This window comes from Ascaphus truei, chromosome 7 (genome assembly GCF_040206685.1).
Source record: "Ascaphus truei isolate aAscTru1 chromosome 7, aAscTru1.hap1, whole genome shotgun sequence".
In the NCBI taxonomy this organism is placed as follows: domain Eukaryota; kingdom Metazoa; phylum Chordata; class Amphibia; order Anura; family Ascaphidae; genus Ascaphus; species Ascaphus truei.
Window position 1 is genome coordinate 3,167,991 of NC_134489.1, and position 22,784 is coordinate 3,190,774.

At 42.3% G+C, this 22,784-nt stretch overlaps 1 protein-coding gene across 1 annotated transcript in view; it reads left to right on the top strand.

Moving 5' to 3' along the window:
* The window catches only part of LOC142498604 (uncharacterized), a 30,100-nt gene extending 21,720 nt beyond the window's left edge, over positions 1-8,380 (top strand). The window contains exons 4-6 of the mRNA XM_075606810.1: positions 5,339-5,644; positions 7,075-7,155; positions 7,527-8,380. Of these exons, the coding sequence (XP_075462925.1) occupies positions 5,339-5,644; positions 7,075-7,155; positions 7,527-8,380 (1,241 nt within the window). The remainder of the gene's footprint in view (positions 1-5,338; positions 5,645-7,074; positions 7,156-7,526) is intronic.
* The last annotated feature ends 14,404 nt before the right edge of the window (positions 8,381-22,784 follow it).

The following is a 22,784-nucleotide window of genomic DNA, read 5'->3' on the forward strand; positions in this document are numbered from 1 at the left end:
CTTCAGTTGCCACAGCTTTGAAGTTAGCAATTACCAACATGGAAGAAAGGGTTAAAAAGATCATCCATCAGAGCTCTTTCAGATGTAAAATTTAGCTACGGAATTCATCTCAAAGACATCCTTTAGGCTGCGTTTATAGTCCCGGCTACGGCGCCACCGCCTCAAAACAAGTTGATGTAATCCAGTGGGTGCGACTGTGACTGCACAATGGCGTGACACAGCGACCAAAATCGCTGAAGTCAATACAATTTTATTTTTTCGGCGATCGCCACGTGACGTCAGCAGCACGTGAGCGGTTCAGCCAATGAGGGAAAACCGCTCGCGGCCATGCTCCCCAGTCGCCCTTTTTTGTCTCCTGCACTATATGCAAGAATCGCAACAGCGACGGATTATGTCACGCGGTCGCATCGCCGGGACTATTAATGCAGCCTTAGACTTGGTAGGATTATCGGCCAAGTCCATGGCAGCCAGATGAGCTCTCTGGCTTTGTCCGTGGAGTGTAGACTCGGCATCAAAACATATTCGGTGTTCTGCCCTTTTTGAAGGTCCGCTACTATTCGGAAAGCTGTTGGATTCCATAATCGAGACACTCGGGGGGAAATAGTATATTCCTTTTTTTTTCTCATTGTTCTTTTTATTGATTTTCTAACATTGCTGGTAAACATGACAGATTTCAACACATCTTTACAATTTTCCATGTTTAAATTATACTAAAAAGAAAAAAAATATATGGAAAAGGGTATAAATCAGATGCTCAAACTTAACTCAAAAATACACAATTCTTAAATTAAATAATTAACTCTCAGAATGTACAAAACATAACTTTAGTCAGACACACATTACAGATGCAGCCATGAGTATTAGAACACTTGTAGACAGACAGGAGAAATAAATCTCCCAATGTAGAGCTCTAGAAGGGTGACGATAATGGCACAGAAAGCACATTAATGATACAATGAAGTATGATAACAAATTCAAATCCACAATGTCCATCCAGAGGTAGATCCTATAAATGCTCCTAGTACAGGCATAAACCAATAATGTAAATGGGGTGAGTCAGGGCCGCCCGTGTGGATCAAGCCGACCCCCAACTTGTTGGAATAACAATGTCCTGGAGCTGGATCATAGAGTAAAACAATGAAGTAATGAACCTTCAGTACTCACTTGATTTAAGCAATCTGGATAGGCGTGCAGCGGCTCAAACGAATGATACAGGAGAGGGAATCCCCAGCTGGGGAAAAGCGCCAAGCACTGCTGTCGTGGAGATGCCAAATTAAAGGCTGATGCTGCTGGGTCACTAAAAATGATTATTTATTTATTACTGGACATATACAAAAAATAGCGGGCACCTTGTGGAGGCGCACTCTGACGCGTTTCGTACCTCTCGAGAGGTACGAAACGCGTCAGAGTGCGCCTCCGCGAGGTGCCCGCTATTTTTTGTATATGTCCAGTAATAAATAAATAATCATTTTTAGTGACCCAGCAGCATCTGCCTTTCATTTGGCATCTCCACGACAGCAGTGCTTGGCGCTTTTCCCCAGCTGGGGATTCCCTCTCCTGTATTAGAACACTTGTACCTGGGAGATTCTGGGGCAGTCTCACAGTAAATGCCTCAACATTGCCGCAACATTTCTGGTGTTTTCTTAATGGCCCATCGGATTAACGCAGAGATTACGGGGAACCAATTCAGGCTGAATGGGACTGCAGGGACCCCTGCTGTGTTAATCCGATGGGCCATTAAGAATCTCACAGAAATGTTGCAGCATTTACTGTGAGAATGCCCCAGAATTTCCATGGCAAGAGTTCTAATACTCGTGGCTGCATCTGTACAGACATTGGGTTCATGTAACAGGGGAGTTATCCCTGTTCAGGAAATGTGCCTCTAATCCAGCAGTGTGGTGGTTAACTGCTGGTAGTCAATTAACCAACACCATCTGTCTGATTAAGGTCTTAGAAAAGCCTGCCTTTGAGACAGGAAGGGAGATTGTTCCTGAGTCTCACAAGTTGTGAAACTGGCCATGGGGACAGATGTCTTGAGCCTGCCAGAAGAAATAGCAGAGCTGCTTGCAAGACACAGGGGAAAACACCTCTAAACCTGAATGCTGACAAAACCTGAGGAAAAAGGCAGCAACCCAGGAACAGAGAAGACTTTCCCTCCAACCACAAGAAACAGATAAGACTTTCCTTTATAAGACTTTTGGTATATCTGCTCATATCAAGATATATGTTTGGGGCTGGGAGACATGCTTATCTAAAAGGAGTTGTGGACTGCATAGGTTTCGCTGGAAATACTCCCAAGTGAATAGAAGCTTTGTTTGACCCCTTGTTTGGATGGTTTTCTGATGTTAAGGAAACAGGCGCAATAAAAGCCTTATTTAATTTCACCATAACAAGTCTCCCTTGCATACCTCTGTGCGCATTCCTCCTACATATGGTCGTCAGAAGTGGGACGAGAGGTGGTCCTTGAAGTTAAAAGGGGCCCGGAGATTGCCTGTGAAATTTTTGTTGTTGTTGTGCTTTTTGCCTACAAAAAGCCTGAGCAACATAAACAAAGGATCTCATGCAGCAGAGACCAGAGTTAAAGGGACACACCCAGGCAGGAAATCTACACTGCACTAAAACTTACAAAACCACAGATGGACTCTTTTCCCCGATTCCAAGAGGAGAGAGAGATAGAGACCGTGCTGAAGCAGGTAAACCTTATTTGCCTATCACAAATAAAGTGTAATATGGTCATTGAAATAGAGGTTTTTCTTTCCAGCTGTAGTCAGGGTTCAAGAAGTAAGTTAGCCCTTAAAAGGGATAGGCGTTTGTTGTTTTCAAATGTTTCGCTGAAGCAGTGAATACAGATGGTGACACGCGAGCGGTACTGATTCTGCAAGTAAAGGCTACCACACCGCATAGGACTACCAGTTGTGAATGAAGTATATGCAGAAAAGTGTGAAAATTGACTCAAGACTGTGCTGAAGCAGGGGAATTTTCAGTAAACAAGTGCTGAGTGTAAAATTGCCCTACTGGGGAAAAAGGAATTGCCGAGCTGTGTAAAAGGTATCCCAAAGTGTGAAGAGTGAATGCCATAATACCCAAAGTTGAGACTGAACATTACTGAACTCAAGCAGAAAACCACATTATTTGGTTGAAGTGGAGGGTATTGACCTAGCAAGTAAATGGTATAAAGCAAACAGAAGTTTTTACCTAGAAACTGAACATTCAGTATACCTAATGAGAGATTAGACCTAGCAAGTAAATGGCGTAAAGCAAATAGAAGTTTTTACCTAGCAACTGCACATCCAGTATACCTAAAGAGAGAGAATGCGTGCACAGCACTGCTGATATTGTAAAACTTACCCAAGAAAAAGAAAAGTCTATAGAGATGCCTGTGAGAGCTACGACCTCTACAAGCAAAATATGCCCACCTGTAGGACTACCACAATTGGGGGTTCTAGCAAATACAGTGGCAACAGCTGCAATAGCGCCTCCTGAGGTCAGGAAGAAAACTACACCTGATAGCCCCAAAATGGAGGACAAGATGCACCGTTCCTTTAATGAACCCTACCCCACGGAAGAGTGGCCCTTCCAGTCCAATAAAGAGGAAGACATCTCTTACGGGGAACCCGAACCGAGTCACACCCACAAAACACCCCAAGAATGGTGGAGGTGCCTGAACTCGGCACGAACAGAAAAGACCGCTCTCTATGATGACGAATATGGTCGACAAGAGAAAGAGCGGGAGCAGCAGATCACCCAATATTTCTGTCAGCTAAAGCAACTGCAAGAAAAGCCTGGCGTATATAATGAAGCTGCTGAAGTATCAAATAAAGACGGAGACCCCAGTATTTCTGATGGGACGGAGTCATCCAAAACAAAAAGGCGGAAAAAGAAAAAGAAAAGCGGTTCTTCACTTACCGTGGAAGGAACAGACACGTCCGCAGATCCTGTGGAGAAAAAGGGGGACCGAGTTGCCCTGCAGCCTAGAGAAAATGGAGAATTCGTCCCGCGGTTAACTGAATATCCAGAGGGCCCAAGGCAGAAGTCGTGTACCCCAAAGAAGTGTCTGTCTGGTGCCAACAGTGAGGAACCCTCAACCAACCATCCCAGGGAAGTGGAGCCGGAACCAGTGAGCGTCGATCCCTTGACCAGCCCTGAAGATGCCCTGAAAAATGCCAGGCATGACTGTGATATGCTCCGTGAACAATTTGAAACAAAAGAAAGATGGTTACACAGAGCTACAGAAAAATACATGAAGCTACAGAAATATGTGCTCACAATTTACTCTTTGGCCAGGACAGAATTGGACGATCTCAAGACTGAGCTAGATACTGCAAACTTTACTATTTCCGCCATGGAGGAAAAGCAGAGCTAATCTGATAAAATGATGGCTAAGCTGAAGCGGAAGTATGAGGAGGCACTGAAGCAAATGACTTAGGGCTCTATGCAGTAAGCGCCGAAAAAGTGCAATCGCCAAGGGTACCTTATCGGCATGATTCTTTACATGTTTACATCTTTGTCTTGTTTTCACTTTGTAAGTGTTCAGTGCGATTGTCTTTAAATTTCTTGTCTGTTGTTTGTGAGTGCTAGAGGTATGGCCGCAAGGCGTGGGAAGAGTGATGCTGGCGTGAGTGGTACTGGTAGTCATGTGAGTACGCGTCTGAGTGAACGTAGGATTCAGGGGAGTGCTGTTGCTGCGAGTGCGAATGGTGTTGCTGGGAGTGCGAGTGGTGTTGCTATGAGTGCGAGTGCTGCTGGTGGCTCTGTTGCTGGTGCTGCTGGGGTGTCTGGTGGTGGGGTGGTTGCTGGTGGCCCGCTTTTGGAGTCTCTTCCATTGGAAGAAGGAGAGTCCAGTCAGCAGCAGCCAAGCTCTGGGCCTGCACGTATTCGGAAGAAACGTGTGGAGCGGACACGTAATCCTCGGTTCAATGAAGAGGAAAACACAGTTCTTGTCACAGGGATTCTGGAGCACTATGACTGTCTGTATGGGCATTTACTAGGTAAGTGTATCTTTGCATTGATTCTTCAAAGACATGTTATCCTAGGTCATGTGAGATGTCTTAATATCAAAATATTATACTATAATATCTATCATTTAAACTTAATTGTTACACACATATTCCTTCATGCTTTAGAACGACCATAACAATCAGTCTAAAAATGTTGCCAAACTTCATACAATATTCATGCAAGCTTCCTTAGATTTGTATGTTTACACGTTAATGCTCATGTGGTACACATATTACACCTAAAGCAGCATGTTTGGTATCTCTTGGAACAGGTAGCAGTTTAGGAAACTGATCGTTTTTAAAATTATTATTAACGTCATATATTTTGTATGTATTTCAAGGGCGGACAAGTTCAGCATCAAAAAAAGAAATGTGGGATCAAATAACCTTGGCTGTGTCTGCATGTAGGAATCATGTCAGGGACCGGGCGAATTGTCGGAAGAGATTCGATGATATCAGGGCAAACTTAAAGAAAAAAATACAAGCACAACGGATGCATGCTTCTGGCACTGGAGGTGGGCCGCCAGCACAATCTCTAATCTTAACACCATTGGAGGAGCAGATGCGGGAAAAAATTCTTCCTGTCGTCGTGGAGGGTTTGCCCGGGGACAGAGATATCGGAATATATTTTGCTCCATTTCCACCAGGTGACAAATGTTACTGTACTAGGCGTGTCGTAAGTTACAGTTCTTATCTATATTTCCGCTGCATCTTATACTTTCTTCCCAATATAAGCATATCTACATATATATCTGTATATATGTCTCTCTCTCTATATATCTATATATCTATCTATCTATATATATTTATATCTAGTTGTCCTACAAAAAGTAAAAATTAATATATATGGTGGCAAAAGGTAGCACTGAGTGCTCATTTGCATGTCATTTCCCAGAATCCCTTGCTGCAGTGGAAGTGCTGTATGCTGGGCGATAATGGGGAAAGACAGGGTTGCAGACCTGTCTAAGACATGCAAATGAGTATACAGTAATATTTACAGTTGCTATATATATGTATATACATAAATTAGTGATAATCTATGTTACACCTATAAACATGCCATTATTGCCTCATCAAGTCTTGCATGGAAGATAGTGCATTCAAAGGCGAACATTCATAATTTGCACAAACACATTTCGTTATGTTTAATTAAAGCTCTTTTTTCGCTTCATGTAGTATACTGAGAGCATAAATAGGAACATGTACCATATGGTATTTAATTGGGTTCATATGTAGCTCACTTCAGATTTGACTTTCGCTCATGTACCGGTGTGTGAAACCAGCTGCAATTAATATGTCATCACAGCATAGAGGAGAACACAGGGGGTGGGGTTGGGCACCAAGCCAGATCACAGGGTCATGTTACGGTCAAGTCTTGTGGGACGCCTTACAGTTGGTAGAAACAAATAAAAGGTCAGGGTGCTGTCACGTCTTGGGGGAGGGACTACAGTTTTTAGAAGCTGACAAGGTGAACAGAAGTTCATCACATTCATTTGAAATGGTAATTCTATGAAGACTTTCACCCACCAGGCCACTATATATGAAAACGTACGTTAGTCATTCGTTCACTCATATCTTCTTTTAACCTTATAGATACGCCACATTATCACACCAGTACCACCTGAGAGCGACACACTGCATGTGTTGATGAGTGTCAGCCACATTGAGCACTACACCTGCTTCTCTTAAATGTTCAGACAGATCACTAAAAACATTCATTCACATTTCCACAATTAGGTACTGAATTATAAGCAGACTCAACTTTGCTGTCATGGTAGTGATGTACATTATTATTGTTAGATGACTACACAACATATGCAGTGTATGTACAACAGAGCACTTAATTTTAGAACGCATTCCTGCATGAACATTGTATGTTGTATGGTTTTTACAATAAATGTGCCAATTAGGTTCACATGTACATTGATGTTAAGATGGATAATATACAGCTTGGCAGAAACATATTGTCATTTCCTTATGTGATGCTGATATTTAGCCATAAATACTCCCACTACACAAACGTAATGTTAATTATGTACACATGTCAATAAAATTATTATGTTATTCTTCTATATAGTTGCTCCTGAAGCTCATGTGTCACCTGACACTGAACATGTCTCATCACCTGGCTCATCCAGCTCATCATCAAGCATGGAAGGTGAGTGTATGAGGTGCAGCACATCTAATGTGTACATTTGTAGATGTTAATTTGCCATGCTACATAAATGCCTTTCACATGTAATTAACTTCCCTTCAGTTATTGTCACAGAAGATGTAGTGTTTCCTGACAACATGTATTGTGTGAGTTGTAAACTATCAGCTAGGAGTTGTGAGGTTACAACAACCTTTCATTCATTCTTCTTTCACACTGAGTCGAAACATCATTGTTACTTCAAGCATCAACTTTTAATTTGACACAAATGAAAAATTATGGAAACATGTTATGTGTTACACTGTGAGAACAACTCTCATTATATTGAAAAACAAGTGAAAGTTCCATGGCAGTTCATAATGTCTCTTTATTTGTAGAACCAGATGTTGCCACTCAAGGACAAATTCACTCAAGTGACCATGAAGATGTTCCCACTCCTGGATTAACCCAGCATTCAAGTCCTCCTGCTCGTGACACCTACTCAGCTATTGCAGCTTCTGAAGAAAGAATCTTGGGTGAAGAAAATCGTCGCCATTCTGAAATGATGTCAGTGCTTGAAAGGATGATATCACTGCAGGAAAGGACAATATCACAAATGTCACAAATTGAAAGAGTCATCATCCAAGTTCCTAAAGAAATCCAAAATGTAAACAGGACATTACAAGCAATAGTTGTGAATCTAAGCCAAGCAAATCAGTTGCGAATTACTGCAAAAGAACAACAATTCCACTTTAGCCCATCTGAGGATGGATCTTTACATGCTTCTACTTTTTCTCCAGAGTCATCAGTTCTTCATTCCCCAGTTGTGGATGATACCGGTACAGTAGGTGCAAGTTCTGTGCAGGTCCCTGTCAACATCCAACCGCTTATATCTGTTCAAAATCAGGAACGGACACCTACAAATGAGACACGAAAAAGAAAGTTAGGGCAACAATTAACCAGCTTTTGGAAAAAGATTAAAACACCAAAACAAGAAACTGCTCCAACCTCGGTCGTGCAATGTTTAGCAACTGGTTCACAACTGCCACAGGCCACACCCAGTGCCCCTGAAGTGCCACAGCCCACACCCAGTGCCCCTGAAATGCCACAGCCCACACCCAGTGCCACAGAACTGCCACATGCCAGTACAAGTCGTACAGTTAAGGCCAAAGTACTTGCCAAAGGGAAAAGGCAAACACAACAGCCAACAAGCAGGCCTGTGACTCGCTCTCAAAAGGATAAACAAAAATAAATAATCACATTCACTAAATGTGTTGGTGTCCTGGTGGTATTTACTGCAGACTATTTCATGCATAGTGTATGTATGATCATGTACAGATGCTTGCTAACATTCAAGTATGTCCTTGTACACATGAATGTTTAGAAATGTTCACTGACTGAATTAAGGCATATGTAATAACATATGAATATGTATTAATCATCAGTTGATTAATGGTACAACATTACACACTTGCCATGTTTATAGAAGCTGACATTCACTTAGCACTTGTTCAAGATGAGATGTATGTGGGTTTGTTTGGTAATATAGATAGTAATTTCATGCTAATATTATTGACATACAACTTTAAGTAACTACCCATATAACAGCATACATTTTGATGTTGTGTTTTCTGGTGTCTTAACTCTGTAACACATTACTTACCTTAATCTTCTTTCATAGTTCATAATGTTGGCATGTGATCATGTATGATTTTTGGTTACAATAACAGATCTGTTAGTGTGTATGAATATATCTGTAGTCTCTCTGTATCTCTATGGATATATGTATACACACACACACACACACACACACACACACACACACACACACACACACACACACACACACACACACATACACTGTGTGTGTGTATATATATATTAACTGATATATATATATATTTATATATATATATATATATATATATAATATATATATATATATATATATATATTTATCTCTGCCACTGTTGTCAGCAAACAGGCCTTGTGTTAATGAGATATTAATGTTAGGACACTTGCTAAAATTATGGGATCAGTATGATTGAGCCCATAATTCACTCACCTGTATTTAACTTTCAATATGATTACAACAAGGCCTACTTACACACATGAATGGCTTTAGTTTAGCACTCTATATATAATCTATATATAATCAGAATTAACAGTACAGGCCTTCATGGCTCAAAAGAGGCCTTGTTTGCTGTTACATACAACTTCTACACAGCTGACTCAAATAGGCCCTCAAACATACTCACCCAGTAATGTTATAAACTGTAATGAAGTGTTAATAGAATTACAACAAGGCATGTTAGCACACAAGGCCTTCAATGTACAGATATATATATATATATATATATATATATATATATATATATATATATATATATATATATATATATATATATATATATTGTGACATCGTCCAAAGATGTTAGGCAGCTTTCTGCCCCGTTTTAGGTCAGAAAGTGCAGGAATAGTTAAAAATGATCCATTTCACAGCTTCACATTAACTCAGACTGCTGGATGGAAAGTCCAGACCACAGATTACAATGGGTCTAGTTCTCCCTCACCTGCTCTTCTAATCACTTGCACAGGTATTTAGAGCAGAGAGGTTTGCATTTCACTCTCTCTCCTTAGAGCCTGGAGGCTGGGGGTATCGCTGCTCCCCGGAATCCAGTTCGGGGTGGACGGCCCCTCCAAGTATCATAGTACCAGAGGATTTGCCTGGACACTTGGGACCGTGTTCCCACCATGAACAGATAAGACAAAACAAAACAAATGTTTATTGCTGTTGCTAAAAGACTGTGCTGTATCTAGTGACCCTAAATGAGAGGGCATTGTTTTAAGCTGGGGAACCAGGTTAGTTGGCCCAGTTAGTTCGCAGTTAGAGGCTGATTCTGATGTGTAGTTAGTTCCCTGAAAGGGATAGGATTTCTTTATATGATTTGGTTTTTATTTCTTAAAAGTGACACTGTGTGAAATGCTATGACACTGATATAAGTGAACTGCTGAATGAAAATGTCTGAGTGCCTCTAACCAACACATGTTAAAGCTGCAGTACCTTACTTGGATGAAAATAAAGCAGGCAGAAGCCTGACTTAAGCAATATAATACTTTGCATGATCCTGTTAGTTGTATAATTAACCGTAGAAGACTGTGTTGGGAAGAACCCAGACAGACGTCAGCACTACAAAAGAGGGGCGTTTGTCACATATGGTGGAGAATGCGGGTCGACACTAAAAAGTCTGTGGGTTTGCAAATAAATGCGGGGGTTTAAAATGGCCGCCCAGCTGAACTAAAGTACAGGTGCTATGAGTGAAGTCTGTCCCACTGCGTATATCAGTTGTGCTTCTAGCATACACAGAGAATGTGCGAGGTGTGGATGCAATAGCACCCTGAACCCAAACAGAAAACCAAAATGTTTCGCTGAAGAAAAAATATTTTTTTTGCATCTAGCAAGTGCTGTTTGTAAAGCTAATGACTTTTGCTGAAGTGAGTAAACTTGCAGCTAGCAAGTGCTGTATGTAAGTTGCTGAAGTGAGTGAAATTGCAGCTAGCAAATTGTCCCTGCCGGGTTTCTAAAATGGCCGACGTGAAATGTTTGTTTTGTAATGTACATAATCATGAAAAACAGTGTCCCTTCAGGCCATATGATGATGATGATTCTTATGTGGCCCTTGGAAGAGAGCCGTACCTACAGATGAATTTAGTACGTTGGGCCTGTCGTGAAGTAGGTTACATGGAAGATGTGTGCCCCAAAATTTTCAAAGACAAACAGCTGCAAAAGCAAGCAATGCCCTGTGAGTGCAAGCAAGATGTGGAAGCTGATACCAGTGAGTGTGTGCCCAGTACCACTGATATCTCTGGAGCTAATAAAGCAAAAAGAAAGAAGAAGAAAAAGAAAACTGTTCCTCAAGTCACAGGGGAAGTGACCGAGCCACTTGAACCTGCGCTTTCAGGACATGCGTCAAAAAGGCGCCGAGATGTGCTGCAGACCGGAGGGACCGGCAGAATTGTCACGGGAACAGTGGCAAAGGAAAAGGAGGAGCAAAGGGAAGCTGAATCCTTGAACCAGGATTAAGAGGCTTTGGTTTCTGCACTCCAAGCTGCCCGCCATGATTATGAAGTCCTGTGGCAGGATTTGGTGAAGGAGCGAGAATGTTGGAAGAAGGTGCAAGAAGCGAACGCAGAGTTACAGAGGTGTATACTCCCAGCTCTACAAGAGCATGAGGCTTTGAAGAAAACAGAGTCTCTCTTACGGAGTGAGCTGGAAGAGGTGACGACTAGTCTGGAAAAGGCCAACACCGTAATTGCTATCCTAAAACAGAAATACGGGAAAGCTCTACAAGAGGTTCACGCACTCAGCACAGAGGTGCAAAACTCACGCCTGGAGGGCCACGGTCTGAACACAGAGCTGGGAATGTTGAAGCAAACCCATGAGATTGCCCTGAGTGAGTTAGAGACTGTAAAGCAAGAAAATGAGACTCTGAAATTGAAAAATTCAGATTTGACTGACCAAGCAGAAAAAGTAAAGAAAAATTAGAAGTGCAGGAAGCACTACAGAATGCATTGATGCACACTCAGAGCCAGCACCAGGAAGAAATGGAGGCTCTGAGAAAAGAATTGCGACATGTGTGCACAAAACAGAATTCTCTCGTGGAGGAACTTAACGTTTTGAAAAAGGAGAAAAGCATTAGAATAATTCAGAAGCACTGCAAAGCTCTTATCCAAGGAAGAAGGGAAAGAGAAAATTATCGGCGTAAACGTGCCGCAACTATCATCCTACAGGCTGCCTACAGAGGGATGAAAATTCGTCAGTTTAATCGCCAGAATAAAGCAGCCTGTGTTCTTCAATCATTCTACCGTGCCCGCATGGTACGAAACAGGTTCCTCATTATGAAAGGAGCAACTATAAAAATTCAGTCTCTGACTAGGATGACACAGAACAGGATTCGCTATCAAACCCTGAGAAAGGCGTCACTGGTTATCCAGCGGTACTTTCGCCTGAATAAATGTAGGCCTCAGGAAAGAGAGACCCAAGGCTACATGCCTGCCGGCTGCAAAGGTAAAATGCCACACGGTACAGCCAGAGTTATTGAGAGCCCCATCAAGGTGAAGGTGCTCCAGGTAATTAGCGCTTCATCTTCTAAGTACCATATAATTGCCCCAAAGGGAAAATCCCAAATCTCTAAGAGTGAAGATGGTTGTGAGAAAATACATGGCAGTAAGAAGTACCATAAAGGTTCAAAGGTTGCAAAGCAAAAGCGACGAAGGTCAACGCTGGCCTTGAATTTATCCAGATCTCGCCACTCTGGGCCACAATATAAAGACAAAGACTATCCGGCCCCAGAGTTCCGTCAGAAGTTAAAGAGACAGTCCGACCATGTGCAAGAGACAGAAAGCGTTAAAATGAACTCTGAGGATATAATGGACTGGAAGTCAAGAAAAAAAAAGTAGTGGAACTAACCAATTGGGTTACAAGTGCGGACTATGTCACTACTACAGTATTTGCTATACTATGCCTTTAGAAAAGCATTTTTGTAAATATTGCAATGATGTATTTTTTTTTTTCTCTTCATTGAAAATGTAGGTAAAACTACAAATTAATATACAGGGTTGATGGCCCTTAAGATTACAAGGCTGTAGTTTAAAAAAAAAATATATATATATTAAAAATATATAAAAATATATATAAAAAAAAAATATATATATATATATATACCTTATATATATATATATATTGGTAGCTTACAATATAGGGAAAAAATGCCCTTTCCGGTTGGTAAATATATAATGAGGTTCATATTCTAGAGTAGAAAAACCCAGGGAGGTAATAGAAACTGTCTGGTTTTGTGAGCATATTTAGCATATCCTGGGTTATAAGAATGTGTGCTAGACATTTATTTTTCAAAATAGTTCCCTAATAGAGAGCAACAAAATATGTTTGCCAAGTATAGTCTCTTATGACAAAAACTATTGTCCATAATTGCCGTGAAAAAAAAAAAGTTAATATTCGGGTCATGTGAATGCTTAATATTATACTGAGGAGTTAGCTCAAGTATTTCAGGTAGGACGCTCACCCCAGTGAGGTCCATGGCCGCTCACCCCAGTAGGTGTGAGCTGGGGAGTGGGATATGTGACATAGTCCAAAGATGTTAGGCAGCTTTCTGCCCCGTTTTAGGTCAGAAAGTGCAGGAATAGTTAAAAATGATCCATTTCACAGCTTCCCATTAACTCAGACTGCTGGATGGAAAATCCAGACCACAGATTACAATGGGTCTAGTTCTCCCTCACCTGCTCTTCTAATCACTTGCACAGGTATTTAGAGCAGAGAGGTTTGCATTTCACTCTCTCTCCTTAGAGCCTGGAGGCTGGGGGTATCGCTGCTCCCCGGAATCCAGTTCGGGGTGGACGGCCCCTCCAAGTATCACAGTACCAGAGGATTTGCCTGGACACTTGGGACCGTGTTCCCACCATGAACAGATAAGACAAAACAAAACAAATGTTTATTGCTGTTGCTAAAAGACTGTGCTGTATCTAGTGACCCTAAATGAGAGGGCATTGTTTTAAGCTGGGGAACCAGGTTAGTTGGCCCAGTTAGTTCGCAGTTAGAGGCTGATTCTGATGTGTAGTTAGTTCCCTGAAAGGGATAGGATTTCTTTATATGATTTGGTTTTTATTTCTTAAAAGTGACACTGTGTGAAATGCTATGACACTGATATAAGTGAACTGCTGAATGAAAATGTCTGAGTGCCTCTAACCTACACATGTTAAAGCTGCAGTACCTTACTTGGATGAAAATAAAGCAGACAGAAGCCTGACTTAAGCAATATAATACTTTGCATGATCCTGTTTGTTGTATAATTAACCCTAGAAGACTGTGTCGGGAAGAACCCAGACAGACGTCAGCACTACAAAAGAGGGGCGTTTGTCACAATATATAGATATATATATATCTATATATATATATATCTATATATATATCTACATATCTATATACAGTACATATATATATCTACACACAATATATAGTTAATTATATATAGATAAATATATATGTTGATATATGTATATACAGGTAAACCCCGTTATAGCGCGGTCCTCGGGGTCCACCCCGAGACCACCGCGTTAGTAACGGGGTCGCGCTAATTTAAAAAAAAATGGCCGCCGCGTGCCTGATCGGGAGTGAGGAGGGAAGGAAGGAAGAGGTGGCCGGAAGCCCTACACGTCCCCTAGCAATGGCTGGGCAACCTGCTCCTTACCTCCCACCACGGCGGAGAGAGAGACACTTGGGGGGAGAGCATGGGGGGATAGAGATGTGTGTATGCTGCCTGTGTGTGTCCTATGTGCAGGGCCCGTTGTCCCGGGCCCAATGAGTAATGGGAAAGGTGCCAGACCCCTGTCAGCAAAACTAATCTATCCTGATCCGCAGAGCTGGCCTGTTGGAAGGTGTCCATTGAGATGCCTGTCCAGGCAGCATGCTGCAGACTGGTAGAAGGGAAGTTTCCGACAGGCACTTCCATGGCCACCTATCAGCAGTCAGCTCGGCAGGCCCCCTCCACAGGCCTCAAACAGGCCCCCTCAATCCTCCAGGGGGCGCTCTCACAATCTCTCCTCTTCCAGTGTCCCTATCCCCCTCTCTCTCACATTTCCTCCCCCCCATGCCCCCACACCTACCGGCCCTCCGCGGCATAGCCCACGCGGCCCTCCGAGTCACAGCCTGCTCCTCACTCACCCCCCCTCCTCCCGACACCCCCCCCCCCTCGTCCCGACACCCCCCCTCCTCCCGACACCCCCCTCCTCCCGTCACCCCCCCCCTCCTCCTGATGCCAGCTCCGCTCCGATCTCAGCAGCCGACACCAAAGGTAGGGGGAGTGGGAGGTGTGGTGTAGTGTGCTGTGAGAGTGTGTTGTGAGAGCTGTGTGCTGTGAGAGTGTGCTGTGAGTGCTGTGTTGTGTGAGAGCTGAGTGCTGTGTGAGCTGTGTGCTGTGTGAGAGTGTGTGTTGTGTGAGAGTGTGTGCTGTGAGAGTGTGTTCAGTGAGAGTGTGTGCAGTGGTGCAGTGAGAGTGAGTGCTGGGAGTGTGTGCAGTGTGCTGTGAGCAGTGTGCAGTGTAGAGTGTGTGTGTAGTGTGTGCAGTGTAGAGTGTGTCCAGTGTAGAGTGTGTGCAGTGAGTGCAGTGTAGAGTGTGTGCAGTGTAGAGTGTGCATTGTGAGCAGTGTAGAGTGTGTGCAGTGAGTGCTGGGAGTGTGTGCAGTGTAGAATGTGTGCAGTGAGTGCTGGGAGTGTGTGCAGTGTGCTGTGAGCAGTGTGCAGTGTACAGTGTGTGCAGTGTAGAGTGTGTGCAGTGAATGCAGTGCAGAGTGTGTGCAGTGTGAGCAGTGTAGAGTGTGTGCAGTGTGTGCAGTGTAGAGTGTGTGCAGTGAGTGCTGGGAGTGTGTGCAGTGTAGAGTGTGTGCAGTGAGTGCTGGGAGTGTGTGCAGTGTGCTGTGAGCAGTGTGCAGTGTAGAGTGTGTGCAGTGTAGAGTGTGTGCAGTGAGTGCTGGGAGTGTGTGCAGTGTAGAGTGTGTGCAGTGAGTGCTGGGAGTGTGTGCAGTGTGCTGTGAGCAGTGTAGAGTGTGTGCAGTGTGTGCAGTGTAGAGTGAGTGCAGTGTAGAGTGTGTGCAGTGTAGAGTGTGTGCAGTGTGAGCAGTGTAGAGTGTGTGCAGTGTAGAGTGTGTGCAGTGTAGAGTGTGTGCAGTGAGTGCTGGGAGTGTGTGCAGTGAGTGCTGGGAGTGTGTGCAGTGTGCTGTGAGCAGTGTGTAGTGTAGAGTGTGTGCAGTGTGAGCAGTGTAGAGTGTGTGCAGTGAGTGCTGGGAGTGTGTGCAGTGTAGTGTATGTGCAGTGAGTGCTGGGAGTGTGTGCAGTGTGCTGTGAGCAGTGTAGAGTGTGTACAGTGTAGAGTGTGTGCAGTGAGTGCAGTGTAGAGTGTGTGCAGTGTGAGCAGTGTAGAGTGTGTGCAGTGAGTGCTGGGAGTGTGTGCAGTGTAGAGTGTGTGCAGTGAGTGCTGGGAGTGTGTGCAGTGTGCAAAAAAAAACAGGAGCCACGTGAAAACCGCGTTATAACCGATTTCGCGGTATAACGGGGCGCGCTATAACGGGGTTTACCTGTATATCTAATTATATATATATTTATTTATATATATCTATAGCTATGTATATATCAAGTGACACTAACAGAGAGAGTCAAACAGAGAGAGAAAGAGAGATAAACAAACAGAGAGAAAAACAGAAAAAGAGACAAACATACAGATGTGTGTGTATGGTTACATCTAGCTAAGTGGAACCAGAAATCTGTTCAGCATAGCACTGTAGATGATTTCACACACATTGTTATTGTAATTCAAAGAGTCTACTTGTTTTGCACATGTTGATTGCCTAAGCCGAAAGTAAAGTTTCGATTCCTGTGAAAAGAGTATCTTACCCAAAGAATTTCAGCCAATTATTGTAACAAATTTCTTGTGGGAGAAAACCTAGGCGTATAACTGCTACGTTGTATTATAACCTTAGAAGAAACCGCGAAGATAACATGTAACTATTCACACATTCAGCAGACATCCGTATGCTTTCAACTTCACACAACTTACACTTGAAGAGAGAAGAAATGGCAGAAGCTTCCACATTGCACAGTCATCCACGTAAATCATACAAATTTATGATTTATGAAGCAATCGAATCAACGCCAGAGAAAAGTGCAAACGTGGCCAAAATCTATGACTTGATCGAAAAGAAATATCCATACTACCAACAACCTGACATACAACGAAATTTTAAAACTTCTGTACGATTCACTTTATCCGAAAATGAATGTTTTGAGCGTGTCCATGATCGGCTATATCAACGATATGGATGCTGGCATGTTGCGCCATCATTTAAACTTACCATGAAACATGGAACATATCTTCTGTTAAATAGCATATTTTTGCCTAATACCAATGACACTGAAGCCGCACCGACTGTCGCGTCTGCTGATCTACCTGCACCCTCCATTCAGCCAGACCAGATGTAAGATGGACATAACTACTATGATATGTATCCAAACTTATATGGGCAATACCAATGTGGATGGGAAAACAACCAACAACTGTACGTACTGTACCTCCGGACGTCTTGTTTGAAGAAGCCACTGCAGATCCATATGACGCCCTCATGGAGATGTGTGTGATTCAGGATTCAACGGTTGCCTCAACCATGGATGATACTGTTGTGCCTTCCTGCAGCGAGAAGTTGCAGCCAAATCATAGTTACATAGTTACATAGTTACATAGTAGATGAGGTTGAAAAAAGACATACGTCCATCAAGTTCAACCTGTGCTAAATTTAGACAACAGATACTTTATTCTATATCTATACTTACTTATTGATCCAGAGGAAGGCAAACAAAAAACCCCATTAAGGGGAAAAATTAATTCCTTCCTGACTCCAAGAATTGGCAATTGGATTAATCCCTGGATCAACATCCTTCCCATGTATAATTATTTGGTATATCCCTGTATACCTTTCCCATCTAAAAAGATGTCCAACCTTTTTTTGAACAAATCTATTGTAACTGCCATCACAGTCTCCATGGGTAATGAATTCCACATTTTAACTGCCCTTACTGTAAAGAACCCTTTCCTTTGTTGCTGGTGAAATTTCCTTTCCTCCAACCTTAAGGGATGGCCCCGAGTCCTTTGTACTGCCCATGGGATGAATAGTTCTTTTGAAAGCTCCTTGTATTGTCCCCGAATATATTTGTATATAGTTATCATATCCCCTCTTAGACGCCTCTTTTCTAATGTAAATAAATTTAATTTAGCTAGCCTCTCCTCATAAGTTAGAATGTCCATCCCCTTTATTAATTTGGTGGCTCTTCTCTGCACTCTCTCTAGTTCCATAATGTCTTTTCTTAGGATTGGTGCCCAAAATTGTACTCCATATTCAAGGTGTGGTCTTACTAATGCTTTGTAAAGGGGCATAATTATGTTTACTTCCCTTCCATCCATTGCCCGTTTGATGCAAGATAAGATCTTGTTTGCCTTTGCAGCTACTGCATGACATTGGGCACTATTGCTAAGCCTGCTGTCTACAAGCACTCCTAAATCCTTCTCCATCAAGGATTCCCCCAATATATCTCCATTTAATTTGTAAGTCGCCTTTTTATTCTTGCATCCCAAATGCATAACCTTACATTTATCTGTATTAAACCTCATTTGCCATTTACCTGCCCACGTTTCCAGTCTCTCCAAGTCCTTCTGAAGAGAAATTACATCCTGCTCTGATTCTATTACCTTACACAATTTAGTATCATCAGCAAAGATGGAGACTTTGCTCTCGATCCCAACCTCAAGGTCATTAATAAACAAGTTAAAAAGCAGGGGTCCCAGTACCGATCCTTGAGGTACTCCACTCACGACTTTAGCCCAACCTGAAAAAGTTCCATTTATGACAACCCTCTGTTGTCTGTCCTTTAACCAGTTTTCAATCCAGGTGCATATATTATTACTGAGTCCAATTTTCTTTATTTTGTACACCAACCTCTTGTGCGAAACCGTATCAAAAGCCTTTGCAAAATCTAAGTAGACCACATCAACTGCATTACCCTGGTCTAAATTCCTACTTACCTCCTCAAAGAAACAAATAAGGTTAGTTTGGCAAGATCTATCCTTCATAAATCCATGCTGACTATTACTAATAATTTTGTTTTCCATTAGGTATTCCTGAATATTATCCCGTATTAAACCTTCAAGTAGTTTCCCTACTATTGAAGTCAGGCTTACAGGTCTATAATTCCCCGTGTGTGATCTAGCTCCCTTTTTAAATATAGGCACCACATCTGCTTTACGCCAATCTTGTGGTACTGACCCTGTGGAAATGGAGTCCTTGAATATTAAATATAATGGTTTTGCTATTACTGAGCTTAACTCCTTGAGAACTTTTGGATGTATGCCATCGGGGCCAGGTGCCTTATTTACTTTAATTTTTTCAAGTCGCTTATGAACTTCTTCCTCAGTTAACCAATTGGTCATTAATATGGAGGTTGTGGCTTCCTCCTGTGGCGCTACTATTGAACTTGATTCTTCCCTGGTAAACACAGAGGCAAAGAATTTGTTTAATACCTCTGCTTTTTCCTTATCTCCAATAATCTGCCTACCCATCTCACACTGAAAGGGTCCTATATTTTCTTTTCTCATTTTTTTGTTATTAAGGTACTTAAAGAACTTTTTAGGGTTGACCTTACTTTCTATTGCAATCCTTTTTTCATTATCAATTTTTGCTAATTTAATTGCCCTTTTGCAATTTTTGTTACATTCCTTATAATTCTGATACGATGTCTCTGTCCCTTCTGACTTAAAGAATCTAAACGCCTTCCTCTTCTTGTCCATTTCCTCCCCTACCTGTTTATTTAGCCACATTGGTTTTAACTTATTTCTTTTATACTTATTACCCAAGGGTATACACTGATAAGTGTGCTTTTCTAACAATGTTTTAAAGACTGCCCATTTATCTTCTACATTTTTCCCTGCAAAAACATCATCCCATTGTATTACTACTAGATTAGACTTCAGTTTATTAAAATCTGCCTTTCTAAAGTTTAAGGTCTTTGTTGAACCCAAGTAATCTGTTTTTTGATAATTTATTTCAAATGAGACCATGTTATGATCACTGTTACCCAAATGTTCCAGGACTTGAATATTTGTTATTACTTCTACATTGTTTGATATGACCAAATCCAGAACTGCCCCTCTCCTGGTTGGTTCCTCAATAATTTGGGTCATATAATTATCTTTAAGCACCCCCAAAAACCTGTTTCGTTTTGTTGTAACGCTAATCTCATTGCCCCAGTCTATGTCTGGATAATTAAAATCCCCCATTATGCAATCATGACCCAGTTTTGATGCCTTCTCCATTTGCAAATGTATTTTAGCTTCCTCAATCTCACAGATATTTGGTGGTTTATAGCATATTCCCACAAACATTTTCTTTATACTTTTACCTCCACTGCTAATTTCTAGCCACAAGGTCTCTACATTTTCATCATTCCCTTCATAGACATCATCCCTTATAATAGGTTTTAGATCTGGTTTAACATATAGACATACTCCACCTCCCCTTCTATTTGTTCGATCCTTCCGAAAAAGAGAATACCCCTTTAAATTAACTGTCCAGTCATGAGTTTCATCCCACCATGTTTCAGTAATGCCTATGATATCATACTGCTCCCTTGTAGCTATTAATTCAAGCTCCCCCATTTTATCTGTCAGGCTTCTTGCATTGGCAAGCATGCATTTAAGGTTTTTTTCAGCCTGTACTATTATTTTATCTGCTCCTTCCTCTCTGCTCCCACTTGGTCTAGTCTTTAGAAATTTTCTAGTATTATCTCTATTTACTATGGGTATCTCACTGCTTGTCAAACTTGCACTTGCCCCCATTCTACCTCCATACCACCTTGTATCCTCATCTATTCCATTTAGTTCATTATCTGTTTCATTCCCCTCCCCCCTCCATCCTAGTTTAAAATCTCCTCCAACCTTTTTAGCATTCTCCCCCCTAGAACAGAAGATCCCTCTTCATTGAGGTGCAATCCGTCCCTAGAATATAGATGGCACCTCTCAGAAAAGGAGTCCCAGTGCTCTAAAAACCCAAACCCCTCCTTCCTACACCACATTCTTAGCCATGCATTAACCTCCCTGATCTCTGACTGTCTCCCTGTGGTAGCGCATGGCACTGGTAGTATTTCAGAAAATACTACCTTGAAGGTCCTTGCTTTAAGCTTTTGGCCTAGATCCCTGTAATCATTTTTTAGGACCCTCCATCTTTCTCTAACTTTGTCATTGGTGCCAACATGTACCAAGACCGCCGGGTCAATCCCAGCCCCCCCCAACAATCTGTCTACCCGATCCGCAATGTGCCGAACCCGAGCACCCGGGAGACAACAAACTGTTCGGTTCATGCGGTCCCGGCAACAGATTGCCCTATCTACCTTCCTAATAATGGAGTCCCCTACCACCACAATCTTTCTTTGCATCTGAGCATTCTGAGTCCCCACTGTGCTGGAGGAACTATTCCCCTGGCTGCTAGAGGAATTAGTCTCCCCCAGCCTTGCCATTTCTGCCCCAACATTCCCAATATCTTCACTCAACATGGCAAATCTATTGGGATGTGTCAGCTCAGAAACGACCTGCCTTTCCCTCTTCTACAAGAATGGTAAATAAAAATTTCGTTATGCCTTTACTCAAATTATATATGTCTACAATTAGTGTATACAGCTTAACATTGCAGACAGGCTTACATGTAGCGTACACAAAGACATTATTTCCTATAACAATATACTACATGACGAACCATTACTACACATTGGTGACGGAGTCCTAAATCCTAGATTATTATCGCTCTTAAAGTATCATCTCAACATGTTACACTAACTGTAACACACACACCTCATTGTTTAGCATTCAACATATTAAAACAAAGTGTCGCCCACATATGACGTGGGAATCTGGTCATGTCCCAAGGCGTCCTTAAAAAGGTTACCGATGCAAGCCCCACCCCCAACCGACGTGCGCGCGTGAAACCGTATTGGCTGTGCCCGTAGCTTATTGTTACGGTCAGTGCAGTGTGTCATGCGCGCGCGTCGGTGGCGTGCACAGCGCTGGAGGCCAATGTTCATTCAGTGGGAGGGGTGTTTGCGTGCATTTCACGGTGCCTTAACATGATGTCACACGTATTTTGTTCGCTCATTGGCTGATCGTCCGTTTTTTCCGAGGGCACACTGTGACGATAGCTTCCACAGGCTTATTAATATTACACAAAAAATAATTGGGTTTGAACTGAACGAGGCTTAAGATATAATAAATTGTATTTATTCCTTAGAATAAAGGTGAACACAACAGATAATGCAGTAACAAACAAGAAGTACACTTACATTGGGGTTGGGGAATGAGAAGTATGATGTAGCATTTCTCTCAGCAGTCAGGAAATCATTCAGGTGATGTCAGATAACCATATCAGCAAACGAAAACGAATGAAGACTTTGCATGAAGACCAAAAATGAAGACAAAGGATAGATGGGGACCAGCAGGTTATAAACCCTTTGTCCCTCTATCTGTAACATTAAGTCCCTGGGATTGGTTTGCAATTATCTCCAGCCAATCTTTGATGGGGGAACACATTTTAGGACAGGCCCCCCTGCTAGCTGGCACATGTGCAGTAGAACTCTGGGGTCTCCTTTCTGAGGCCCCACATGTGCAAATGGAATGCCAGCCCAGCTACCCCTCCGGATCTTGGACAAGATAACCTGTGTTGGACAGTGATAAGTGCGACACTTAAAAACTGCTATGGAATGCGCCCCCTCCACCCTCACATAGACAGGGTGAAAAAACCTTTTGAACAAAGCTTAAGTTCTAGCCATTGGGACCCTATGGCCATCTGTCATCCTGATAGCAAAGGAATTTCTTTGAAGCTTTGTCCATACCTTGAAGACACAGTATTAACGGACTATTAACCCTTGTGCTCCCGGATGGATTCTAGTGTGTGTGTGCAAAAACTGAGGTACAATAACAGAGGGGCAACAGGAAAATACACATTTACAGGTTATAACGGGTGAAATCCCATTTCTGGACCTCAGTCCAGTTAAC